General features: G+C 42.6%; 1 protein-coding gene across 21 annotated transcripts in view; it reads left to right on the top strand.

Moving 5' to 3' along the window:
* LOC122940860 (janus kinase and microtubule-interacting protein 3) overlaps positions 1-13,150 on the top strand; it is a 123,951-nt gene that overhangs the window by 98,102 nt on the left and 12,699 nt on the right. For 10 of the 21 annotated variants that reach the window (XM_044297708.1, XM_044297711.1, XM_044297707.1 and 7 more), the window contains 6 exons: positions 3,948-4,046; positions 6,171-6,269; positions 6,354-6,413; positions 11,415-11,480; positions 12,549-12,617; positions 12,707-12,784. In XM_044297708.1, the coding sequence (XP_044153643.1) occupies positions 3,948-4,046; positions 6,171-6,269; positions 6,354-6,413; positions 11,415-11,480; positions 12,549-12,617; positions 12,707-12,784 (471 nt within the window). The remainder of the gene's footprint in view (positions 1-3,947; positions 4,047-6,170; positions 6,270-6,353; positions 6,414-11,414; positions 11,481-12,548; positions 12,618-12,706; positions 12,785-13,150) is intronic. The other 11 variants (XM_044297703.1, XM_044297705.1, XM_044297709.1 and 8 more) reach the window with 2 other exon arrangements.

Below are 13,150 nucleotides of genomic sequence, written 5' to 3'. Positions count from 1 at the left end.
AATAATCCAGATGTTGGTTTAACTGGAATTCCTATAACAGGTCTGGCAATTGTCAGTTGAGGAGTTCTCTCAATGCTTTAACAGGCAGGATGACAATTCTTGCTTAACCACCTCAGCCCCCCTAGCTTAAACCCTCTTAATGACCAGACCACTTTTTACAATTCTGCACTACACTAATTTCACAGTTTATTGCTCGGTCATACAACTTACCACCCAAAGGTGGTATTTCATTGCTGCTGACATTTTTACTTTTTTTGATATTGATCGAAATTGACCGAAATTTTTGCAAAAAAATTAAATTTTTCACTTTCGGTTGTAAAATTTTTCTAATAAAACTACATTTCTATATAAATTTTTCTCTAAATGTATTGTTCAACATGACTTTGATAAAAAAAATGCAATAAGTGTATATTAAGTGGTTTGCGCAAAAGTTATAGCGTTTACAAACTATGGTACAAAAATGTGAATTTCCGCATTTTGAAGCAGCTCTGACTTTCTGAGCACCTGTCATTTTTCCTGAGGTTCTAAAATGCCCAGACAGTAGAAACACCCCACAAATGACCCCATTTCGGAAAGTAGACACCCTAAGGTATTCGCTGATGGGCATAGTGAGTTCATGGAAGTTTTTATTTTTTGTTACAAGTTAGCGGAAAATGATTGTAAGAAAAAATTTATAAATAAAGTCTCATATTCCACTAACTTGTGACAATAAATAAAATTTTACATGAACTAACCATACCCCTCACGGAATACCTTGGGGTGTCTTCTTTTCAAAATGGGGTCATATGTGGGGTATTTATACTGCCCTGGCATTTTAGGGGTCCTAAAGCGTGAGAAGACTAGGTTGCGTGGTGCCACAGCAGCCAATCTGTTCTAAAAACAAATGCCTGAAGAGGGGCACACTTGTGCAAAAATTGTCCACATAAAGATGGTACCCCTTGCCAAATAAGGGTGACATCAAGTACCAGACTGTCTTCCCACTGCTCCCCAGGTAGTCGGGGCAACTGACCGGCTCCAGGGTCTGATCTTTACCCTCATAGACTCAAAATTTGTGCGTATAGCCTGTGGCCCTTTCACAGAGCTTATACAATTTGACCCCATACCGGGCGCGCTTGCTTGGGATGTATTGTTTGAAGCCAAGGCGCCCGGTAAAATGTATAAGGGACTCGTCTATGCAGATGTTTTGCTCAGGCGTATACAAATCTGCAAATTTAGTGTTAAAGTGGTCTATGAGGGGCCGAATTTTGTGGAGCTGGTCAAAAGCTGGGTGGCCTCTGGGACAAGAGGTGCTGTTGTCACTAAAGTGCAGGAAACGCAGGATGGTCTCAAATCGTGTCCTGGACATGGCAGCAGAGAACATGGGCATGTGATGAATTGGGTTCGTGGACCAATATGACCGCAATTCATGCTTTTTTGTCAGGCCCATGTTGAGAAGAAGGCCCAGAAAAGTTTTAAATTCGGAAACTTGGACGGGTTTCCACCGGAAAGACTGGGCATAAAAGCTTCCCGGGTTGGCGGCTATAAATTGAGTGGCATACCGGTTTGTTTCTGCCACGACTAAGTCCAAGAGCTCCGCAGTCAAGAACAGCTCAAAAACCCCCAGTGCCGATCCGATCTGAGCTGTCTCAACCCAAACTTCAGATTGGGCAGTGAAAGGGGGAACTACTGGTGCGGCTGAAGTTGGGGGCTGCCAATCAGGGTTTGCCAGCACCTCAGGGACTCTAGGGGCTCTACGGGCCTGTCTGTGCGGTGGCTGCGATGGGGGAACTAATGCACGTGCCACCGTACCAGCTTCAACTGCCCTTCTGGTGTTTGCCACTTCACCATGTTCTACGGCAGTGCTGGTACTAGGTCCAGGATGGGCTGCGCTACTGGTGTATGCCTCACTACGTAATCCGACAGCGCAAGCCCCACTCTGCTGCCCTTGAAGCGGATCCTGCGCAACCTGTGGTCTAGCAACACGGGGCTGGGTACGCCTGGTGGTATCAGGGACCTCAACCTCATTGTCCGAACTTTGGGTCAGACTGCCACTGCTTTCTACAGGTTCGGATTCTGACCCGCTGGATTCGTCAGATGAGAGTTCCCATTCCTCATCCGACTGGGTCAGAAGCCTGTAGGCCTCTTCAGAAGAATACCCCTTACTTGCCATTTGTTCAACTAAATTTAGGGGGTATTCCCTGAGACTACCCAAGAAAAAAAGCAAGCCTGTCTTACAAATGGGAGGCTAGCGAAGTACAGGAAGCCGCTGCGATTGATAAAAAATACCAAAACTGATTTTTTTATCGCCGCAGCGCTTGTGAAGTGATTGTGCAGTGATAAAAAAATATATATATTTTTTGTCACTGCGGCGGGGCGGGCGTGGGTGAACGCACGTGTGGGGCGACCGATCAGGCCTGATCGGGCAAACACTGCGTTTTGGGTGGAGGGCGAACTAAGGTGACACTAATACAATTATAGATCTGACTGTGATCAGTTCTGATCACTTACAGATACTATAAAAGTACCAATGTTGATTAGCGATACTCTAATCAGCGAATCAGTGACTGCGGTGCGGTGGGCTGGGCTGGGCGCTAACCTACGCTAACTACCTAACAAAGGGGCCTAAACTAACCTAAAACCTAACCGTCAATACTAGTGTAAAAAATAAGTGACAGTTTATACTGATCACTTTTTTCCCTTTCACTAGTGATTGACAGGGGTGATCAAGGGGTTAAATGGGGTGATGGGGGGTGATCTGGGGCTAAGTGTAGTGTTTGGTGTACTCACTGTGATGTGTGCTCCTCTGCTGGGACCAACCGACGAAAAGGAACCAGCAGAGGAGCACAGAAGCCATTTAACACCTTATATTTATAAATATAAGGTGTTAAATGGCTTCTAATTCGATTTTTTAAAAGTCAACAACCTGCCAGCGATGATCATTGGCTGGCAGGCTGGTGACGAACTTCTGATGTAACGATTCCCGGCCCGCACTGCGCATGTGTGGGCCGGCTCTGCTCAAAATCTCGCGTCTCGCGAGAGGATGCATCGGCGCGTCCAGGAGGAACAACAGGGCCGCCGCCAGGATGCAATCCTGCGTGCGGCGGTCCTGAGGAGGGTAAATAGTTTTGCATTAAGTCCATTCTCTAGCACTCAGTTACTGAATATAATGATTTTTTACTTATGTTGAGCAATCCAATAAGGGTGTTCTCCCTCGTGGTAGGCAAACTCTATGCTACATTATTTGATGTAGGATGCTCTCCTAAAGTATTCAGGTTCACTATGTCCCAGAAGGCGTTTAGTGAAAAAGGATAATTCTGCGCACTAATCATCCAGTTGTGTCCAGGTACCTTTAAGTTCCTCCCGGTCACTGGTGCTTGTTAAGTCCCTTGGCTAGACTCAGCTCTAATCTTCACTAGACTTGCTTTATATTCAGACATAGACTCACTTGTCTGTGCTCGGCTGCTGTAACTACTTGGTCTGTCCTCTCCAGGCTTGATCAGTGCCCAGAGGAAAGAAAGGCAGCTACATCTTGGACTGAGCCGGCTCTCCTCCTCCATACACTTCCTTCTACTCTCACAACTAACTTCAACTTCCCCTAACTTTATTAGCAAACCCCTGGCTATATATAATATGTGGCACCAGCACCACCTAGGGGCGAATAGATGTTATGACAATTCCAGCCTAATATTAAGAACTACAATACATTTAAATACATTAAATAAGACAGTTAGCAGCAAAAGTTTAAAGTGCCCACATATAGCACATAGTGGGACACGGCACATGGGCTGCTGATAACACAGAAATCTATAAAGGAAAGATTGCTGAAAAAGACCAATTGAAAAAATTATTTGTACATGACTTATAAACAGAGTAGGGAGTAGATTTTATGTATTACACTGCAATCATATATGTTACTATTCTATAAATTTATATAGATAATACAATTAACCCTTTATTTTCCATCACAGATCAAACAAATGGAGACCGACGAAGCCAAGCTCAGACACGATGTCCAAGATGCGAAAGACCAGAATGAACTGCTGGAGTTCCGGATCCTAGAGCTGGAAGTATGTGTCAGACATTGTAATCTTTATAACTGAGATTTCCAAATCTCCTACATTTATGCTGAACCTTGGATCGTTTGAAATATTTGGAGAAATCATTGTGACCTTGTCAATACTTGTATTCGTGACTTACTGTATATCTTACCCAATGAATTTTCATGGATGCGTTAAATATCTGTCTAGGAATGAGAATCATGTGACCATGCTTTATAATGACATTTATTAAAGGGGTCATCTCATGAAAACAACCACTAGTTACATAGTTGCTAAGGTTGGAAAAAGACAAAAGTCCATCAAGTCTAACCTGTAATCCTGCTATATCGATCCATAGAACAAATCCCTGGATCAATGTCCATTTTCCCTTTAAAAAGGGGTTGGGCCAAAGGGAAAGGGTGTGTAGGACAAGATTTCTATACATTGTCATAAGCCTCAATGTCATTTTGAATTAAAAAGTAATCTAAACCTTTTTTGAAGCCACCTCCTGTATTTGCTGTGACCAGCTCCTGTGGCAGGCTATTGCGAGAGTCGTTCTTACAGAGTGACTCTCAACCTGGAATCTTACAGGGGTTCTTGATTGGAGGACCCTCCTGGGTTATGTCATTATGGTCTAATCGGGCATATGGGGTATAAATCTTTTATTTATTTTTTTAGACAACCACTTCAAAGTTATAAAAGGTGCCCATTATGGCTAGTGCTCATGCTCTTGCTCATAACCACTGCCCGCACCTCCCTTTCTGTCTTGAGTGATGGCTCCTTTGCTGTCTGACGTCATTGATTCCATCTCTGAAATCCCCTGCAATAGCAGGATTACTCTCCTGGCTGTTTGCATTGATTTCACTGCTGGAATCATCAACGTCGGATAGCAAAGGGGCCATTAATTAAGACTGAGGGGGAGGCACAGGCATTATGTCTGAAAGCTGGAGCATTTGCTGCAATGGGGACCATCCAATTGGTTTTAATTTCATATTGATTAAAACTTTGAAGTATGTGTAGTTAAACCATGATACATATTAATAAAGGTATGTTTGTCCCTTCCTAGAGATGAGCGAATCTATTCGTTCCGAACAAAATTTGCTCCAATTGCCCTGGAAACTGGTATATAACATCCTCTAATCCTCTAATACACAGATTTTTTTATGAAAAGCTCTAAATCTTTTTTTTTTTATTTCATTTTCCCTCGCCCGCCCCCTCGGTATGATACAGCATCAGGTGTAGCTGTATCTACTTTTATGGTTGCCATCGCAAACTGTGGTTATTGCTTGTCCGCAACTGACTGCAATTACCTCCTGCCTGGTGATGACAGAACACTAAGGATTGCTTATGCGCTGGGCGCCGTTTTACAAGATTCGTCCAAATCGAACCTAAAAAGATTTGGGTGCCTAAAAAATCTGAGATTTGGTACGAATCTCCAAATCTTCAAATGGATTCGCTCATCTCTGACCCTTATCCGGCATTGGAATTAGTTCTATGGTGCAAATAGCTCTGATAGTTTCCCTTTAAAGGGGTATTCCAGATGTGACAAGTTATCTCCTGGCCACAGAATAGGGGATAACAGTGGGACTCACGGTGGTAGGACTCTCACCGATCTAATAGTCACAACCGGAATGCCCTTTTAATGTGAGCCTTATTACCATTCCAATGTAGTATGAACCATACCTAGCACTAAAGGATTGCTCCCTTTTCAGCAAATAAAGCCTATCTACTGTATAATAAGAATTTGTGCAGCTTTCTAATATGCTTTCCGTACCAATTCCTCAACACTTTTTCAAGATCTCTGCTTGCTGTAACTCAACAGGAACCTTCACTGCTTATATTCTGAGCTTGAAAACCTGGCCCTGTCTTGTGCCGATCATGCACGTGCACTGCTTATGTCACGATTTCCTGTGAGATCATCCTGTAACCATGATGGATTTTGCATCCTCTGGAAAAGAGCAATGAAGGCAACTATTCAATGACTGTCAGCAGGGATCTTGATAACCATGATACACAAAATACATTAGACATTTGCAGAACATTTCTTGATCCAATAAACAAGTTTAATTTGCTAACACTGGAATACTTCTTTAAAATGGATATATTTACACATGAATTTGTTTGGACAGTAAACTAAATATCTTTTACTTTCAGGAAAGAGAAAGGAGGTCCCCCAACATTAATTTCCACCTCATCCCCTTTCCGGAAGGGAAGAGCCCCCTCCAGGTTTATTGTGAAGCTGAAGGGGTGACGGTAAATGAAGTCTCTTCTGTTATTATAGGATGAAGGACATAAAATGTATCCATTAAAATGAAGGTTGTGTCCACTTCCTCTTAGGACATCATTGTTTGCGAGCTGATGAAGAAGCTGGACATTCTAGGGGATAACGCCGTAAGTGTATGTCCACTTTCTAAATTGCATGTCCTAGCTGTGTCTATTGTCTCCATGGCAGGCGTGCATACCACAAAGTATCTGGCTGCGCTTCTAATAAATGTCGCTATTTATTGTAAAAGGAGAACAATCGCTATAGGTGCTGGTGTGTGCAGCCTAAGGCTACCCGCGCACAGTGCAGGCTTGTCTGCACAAAATCCCCATGAAATCCGCACCAAAACCACATAAAAACGGCACCGAAATCTGCACTACTTATTATGGTTTTGGGACAATTTGATGGGAGGAAAATTTGTAGGCCGAATGAGCAATCTGCATGTTAAAGGCTATGGACACCTTCGGAGCTAATTTTATATTTATGATTGCATTTTACTTATTTTTGGCTAAAAATAATTTTTTTCAATTAACCTTTATTAAAAATATTGAGCTGTTCTGTCCCAAAGGGTTAACTGTTTTTCTAGCTGTGGGAATCATACTTTCACTTTGTGCCGCTAATAAACTTTATTACTAAGAGGTCATAAACACTTATTTAAGACACATTATCAGTAAGATAAGAACCGAGCTGTAATGATTGTTTATAAGGTCAGAGAGCAGAGATAAGGAGTCCTTCAGCTCCTGGTCTGACGGAAAAGACAGAAAATCCAAAGGGTGCTACTAGGGCATCTCAGCTCTGTACAGAAAAAAGGATGCCATATTGTCACCACCCTTGGTCATGGTCGTGACTCTTGTGGCTGCATGCAGTTGCCTGCGGTCTTGGTGTTGTTGTCAATCACAGGTGAGGGCTATAGTATGTTGCCTCATCTGTGGTTGCCGCTGGCAACATTGGGTATGTGGCAGCAGAGCAGCCTGAGCGGTGCTGGGCAGCTTGCTGCAATAGGCATGCGGTTGCACCTGGCAACCTCTCTTTATAGGTGTGCCTTTTATCGGTGTGCACGGGGTGTTATATGTGTTGTGTGCACTTCCCCTTTAAGTTGATGTCTTCCCTTCCCTGGTGTTGGAAGGGTTAACTTCCTTCCTAGTGTGTGTGTGCACTGGGTGTGTCTGACTGTGGGTGTGGCTACTTGGCCCTATAAAGCCTCAGTGGAAGGCAGTAGTCAGAGAGGGTGCTTCAGCCATGCTTGCTGGAGACATGCTCCTGGTTATTTACCATCTGCCAGTGAGGGCCACCCTGGTGGTCATAAACTTTATGTCTGGTGTTAGTTTATGGTTTATGTGTTATTGCAGCATATGGTTTACTGGGTTCCCGTGTGATGTCTGTTGTGTGCTGTGTCCTTTGTGTTGGTTGGGGATAACAGCACTTGCATGTGGGTTCCAGGTTGTGTGTCTGTGGCAGGTAAGTGTGGTACTAGTCTCACTTACCTGTCATTGCCATATGTCTATGTTTCCCTTTTCGGTGTAGCTTGGCCAGTGAGACTCCTGTTCCTCCGTGTCTAGGAGGAACGGGTCGTCTTACCCAGCTCCTAGCTTAGGGACCTGCAGAGGGTTAGTAGGGACCCGAGGTTCCGGAGCATGAGTCCTCCTACCTTCAAGGTCGGCTCATGCCGCTAGGAGTTAGGGTCAGATTAGGGATGTGTAGGAGGTGACCAGCTCCCTAATTCTCTGTCCTGGCCTTGCAGTGACTCCATCTGCTGATACCGCACGGCTGAGGGTTTTCCCCATCCGCAGCCGTGACACATATTTGTAATAAAGACAATTTAAAAACTATTTTTAGCTTAAAATGAGTACAATGCAATAATAAAAAATTGCCCCCAAAGGTGTACATTACCTTTAAAGAGGCCCTGTCACCTACCCTGAAATGTCTGTTTTAGTAATTATTTGCATTGCATATGTTATATTAATTCTGGAGCATCTATTCTTATGACTCTATATTATGCCATTCCTCTATTATTCCTTTTAGATGTTTGTGAATGAATTGCCAACAGTCTGGGTGTCACCAGTTAGAGGTGTGCACCTTCACAGTCTAAGGCTACTTTCACACTGGCGTTTTGGTTTCCGTTTGCGAGATCCGTTCAGGGCTCTCACAAGCAGTCCAAAACGGATCAGTTTTGCCCTAATGCATTCTGAATGGAAAAGGATCGGCTCAGAATGCATCAGTTTGCCTCCGATCAGTCACCATTCCGCTCTGGAGTCGGACACCAAAACGCTGCCTGCAGCGTTTTGCTGTCCACCTGACGAAGAGGAGCCAAACGGATCTGTCCTGGGAAACAATAGAAGTCAATGGGGACGGATCCATTTTCTCTGACACAATTTGACACAATAGAAAATGGATGGCTATAGAAGACATAATACAATTGGATCCGTTCATGACAGATGCATGCAGTTGTATGATGGTAACGGAAGTGTTTTTGCAGATCCATGAAGGATCCTCAAAAAACGCTAATGTGAAAGTAGCCTAACAGTATCCAATCAGTACTGTGATGGTCAGACTGTGCAGAGACACTTCTCTAATTAGTAACACCCGAATGGACCTTTATATAAATGGACCTTTGTTGAATAACAAAGGAATGGCTCAATATCGGTAGTTACTTGAACAGACATGTCAGGAGAGGGGACAGGTCCTTTTTAAAGGGGTTATCTTCACAGGGAAATTATGGCTTGTTACTGTATGTAGTATTATGTTCTGGCCTATTAACTAAATGGCTAGTCATGTAATCCAAGGATGGGCCATGTACCCCAGAGCTACTGTATATCTATATTTGTTAGTGTCCTTCCACTAATAAAAGGGGTCCTGAGCAGGAAAACGTCCTGTATGATGTCCATATGCACTAACAGATTATGTGGGAAGGGGGAAGCTGACGTTGTTCATGCAGAGTAGTATTACCCACTAGTTATTCAAATGGTCGGCCATGTATAATAAGTACATACTCTTTGTTAGCAGCTTTTAGTGGTCCTAAAAAAAAAGAGGCCCAGGCAGGAGTGAGTTCTATATAATGTCCACATGTCATCCTGGTCAGAAGTTCTCTAAAATCGTGGCCTTTCATTACATTGAATTAGTTGGTGTCATTGTTTTTGCAGTGTATGGCAATGCAGCATGCTTTGCTTTGTTCTGTAGCTTTTATGTTGTTTAGTTTTATGCTTAAAGGATCATTTTACTGAAAATAAAACAAAAATCTAATTATAAGTGGAGTTCAGTGATTTAAAATTAGGATCCATCTTAATACTTAAGATATATGAACACATATTTTTAATAAAAAACATATTTATTATGATTAACATAGGCCAATGTAGGACCCTGTCCTGAAATCATTGATGCTATATTTGGAGAATGCTCCACCCAGAAAAAGTCGTTTTCATTGAACTCCACCCAAAAGGGTTTGTCCGGGATTAAAGAAAAAAACTTTTGTCTATAGACTGTGTCTGGTACGGCAAATACTTGAATGGGGCGAAGCTGCAATACCAAACACCGACCATGGATGAAACTTTCTAGCGCCATACAGCTGCTTTAGAGGCTATGGACACCTTAAAGGGGTTGTGCCAAGCACCTCACCTATCTCCGGCATTCCTATAGAGAATGAATAGAGCTGCAGTGTGCATGCCGCTCCATCAGAACAGGGGAACTGGACCCCCATTCTTGTGATCGGTGGGGGTCCAGTGGTCAGCTGGTTATCCCCTATACTTTGGAAAGGGGATAACTTAAAAACTACCCCTTTAACATGGAGAAAATGATTTTTACATGTTAATTTGAGCAATAAAAAAATTGCACTGTTGTACTGGGTCGGATTTAGGTGCCTAGGGCCCACCAGTAAAATTCATTCTGGGGGCCCACTGTACAGCTACATGCAAATATTACCTGCTCATACAGCGGCAGACATCAGCAAGACACTCAAGATGATTGATTATGGGGTCTATGCAGTGACTTAAAAAAGGCAGGTCCCTGGGGAAAGAGGATACAGGCTAGCCTGTCTCTGTACGTAGACATCATCTCAGCCATCTGGGGCATCTATAATAAACTGGATAGTTTGTTAAATAATCTACCCCATTTTTATATGAATATAGATTCTGTAAACTGGCCATCCATATGTAGTACAGTCAGTTTACTGTATCATGTGGCACTTGTGCAGGAGGTGGGAGACTTTTGGCCCATCCTTGCTCAGGGCCCACCAGGGGATTTACCTGTTCCCCTGTAGGCCAATCCAGGCCTACTGTTGTTGTGTATAATCTTTATTATTTTCATTAATTTTTGGACCCCCTGATTTGTAATTTGTAGCCTGCTCCTAGTTTCAGACTTTTCTAAAGTGGACATGTCCCTCCCAGTAATACATATTGAGATGCAAGGAGAAAAAAAGAGAGAGCTTCTGATTCAGTGGATGGAAAACACAGGTATCTATATTGGAATTTCCAATATACTTTACCTGTGTCCTCTATCCTTCTTTTTTCTCCTGGCATCTGGATATCCTGCCTGGCCAGGGACCAGCATCTGAAGTGGAGCCTATTACATTCTTGCATAGCGTCTCTCCTCTAGCACAACTTACACAGGTGAGCACCTTTCTTCATTCACAGTAATACATATTGGATCTGTGTGTCCAGGATGCTTCTGTCTTCCCCTTGCAAACTGCCTTGTGTTTGCTTTTCTCACTATTTACAGACAGTGTGTGCTGCCCTCCATGGACACTTAACCCCATTCCACACTCTGATCTGCCTTGTACAACCTCCTCATCCTACCTGCTGCTATCTCTAACACTGATAAATGGTAGGAGAATAGAGATAGCCATCAGAAACAGGAGCCGTGCTCTGACAGATTTATGTCACAGATTTATGTCAGCAGCACCAGCAGCTAGGTGAAGGATACACTCAATGTAGAAGCAAAATTGTAGATTTTTAATAAAAAAAACAACTATTTAACAAGTTGCTTAATTTTGCATTTATGAATCAAATGAACAACAAAAAAAATCAACGTACAGGTGTCCATAGCCTTGAATACTATCGTTTCTCATAATCATACTGTAGATGGGATGATTCTTCAGTAAAAAATAACATGTTTCTAACCACTATAATGTACTTTGTGTGCAGAACTTGACCAATGAAGAGCAGGTGGTTATAATTCAAGCTAGAACGGTCCTAAACTTGGCTGAAAAGGTAAATAACTTTTTAGGGTACTTTCACACTTGCGGCAGAGGATTCCGGAAGGCAGTTCCGTCGCCGGAACTACTTGCCGGATCTGGCAATCTGGACGCAAACGGATGCATTTGTGAGACGGATCCGTCTCACAAATGCATCGCAATACCGGATCCAGTTGTCATCTGGAAAAACGGATCCGGTATTTATTTTTTTCACAGATTTAATGGTCTGCGCATGCGCAGATGGAAAGAACGGATATGTTTTGCCGGTACACTTGGGGCCGGATCTGGCATTAATGCATTTCTGGCAAGTGTTCAGGATTTTTGGCCAGAGAGAAAAGTGCAGCATGCTGCGGTATTTTCTCTGGCCAAAAAACATAAGAGGGACGGAACTCAACACCGGAAAACAAAAACGCTAGTGTAAAAGTAGCATAACACAAGTTCTTTCAAGAGATCTATATACTGCATGTTAGAGAGGAGCGAATCGATTCTACTGATTTGGAATTTGTCCCCAATTTCTTGTGATGCATTTTAATCTGTTCAGTCTGTGTTTTTTCATATGATTTTCCCCTGATGGTTGCCTCAAACCTTTCAATTAATGCTTTTTCAAGGAAAGGCTTTGCATGCCTTTCGATTTCTGGGAAAGATGTTAAAATTAGCTTTTAACACTAAGCCTATCTGATGCCAGTAGAGGTAACCTATGCTAATTTGCATATATTTTTTCCAGAAATGCAGAGCAGTATTGGCTGGACTACAGTGCTCCTCATGCATACTAGGTGGTCCCTCTAATAAAAAAAAGAGCACCCCCCCAAGACCCCAAAAAAAGCCACTCAGTTAACTAAAGCAATTTTCTCATGAGAAACTTAATTTTCTTGTCCTTTTATAAGGAGAACTGACTTGCACATCTCTTTCCAATGGAGTATTATGTGTGTATCTCTTGATCTTTAATAGTACTTTTAATTTGGGTGGGATCAATTTGTATCCAATTTTTATTTTATTTTTTGCAAACTACAACTGAAATTAATTTCAAGACATTTTCACATGTCCATCTTCTGAGTTGGCTGTAATGTTTATTCTCTTCTTTTAGTGGCTCCAGCAAATAGAGGTGACAGAGTCTGCTTTACAGCAGAAGATGGTGGACATCGAACATGAGAAAGTAAGAGATGTCATTTTGAAATTATGGATGTTAAGGTGCAGACTGGTTCTCCTTCTAGAATTGTCCTTCATTATTGCTTTATGATATAGGAACTGTTTACAAGACAGAAGGGATATTTGGATGAAGAACTTGACTTCAGGAAAAAATCATTGGATCAGGCTCACAAGGTACCTGCTAAATGTTTAAATCATAATTTTGTCTGGAAATGTTGCTTGTGTTAGTGTTAACAGCTTAAACACATGTAACACTTTATATTACTATCACAACTAGTTGCTTTTTGATTTAAAGGGACCCCGTCCCCGTGAAGCAGCTGTATTAACCACAGTACTGCATGAATAGTACACTTGACGCTGAGTTCAGATCAGTAATTTTTATCTCCGTACTCACTCTGGTTGCCTCATTGTGCACCCACACACCAGCCATGTAATATATAGAGAAGACCGCTCTTGGAGTCCTCTCCATTGTATGTGCATGTTCTGAACACTGGGTGTTATCATCAGGGCCGGCGTCATAACCCGGCATCCCCGGGCAAG

Source organism: Bufo gargarizans, chromosome 6 (genome assembly GCF_014858855.1).
Source record: "Bufo gargarizans isolate SCDJY-AF-19 chromosome 6, ASM1485885v1, whole genome shotgun sequence".
In the NCBI taxonomy this organism is placed as follows: Eukaryota; Metazoa; Chordata; class Amphibia; order Anura; family Bufonidae; genus Bufo; species Bufo gargarizans.
This window is presented reverse-complemented; position numbering and strand designations above follow the sequence as displayed.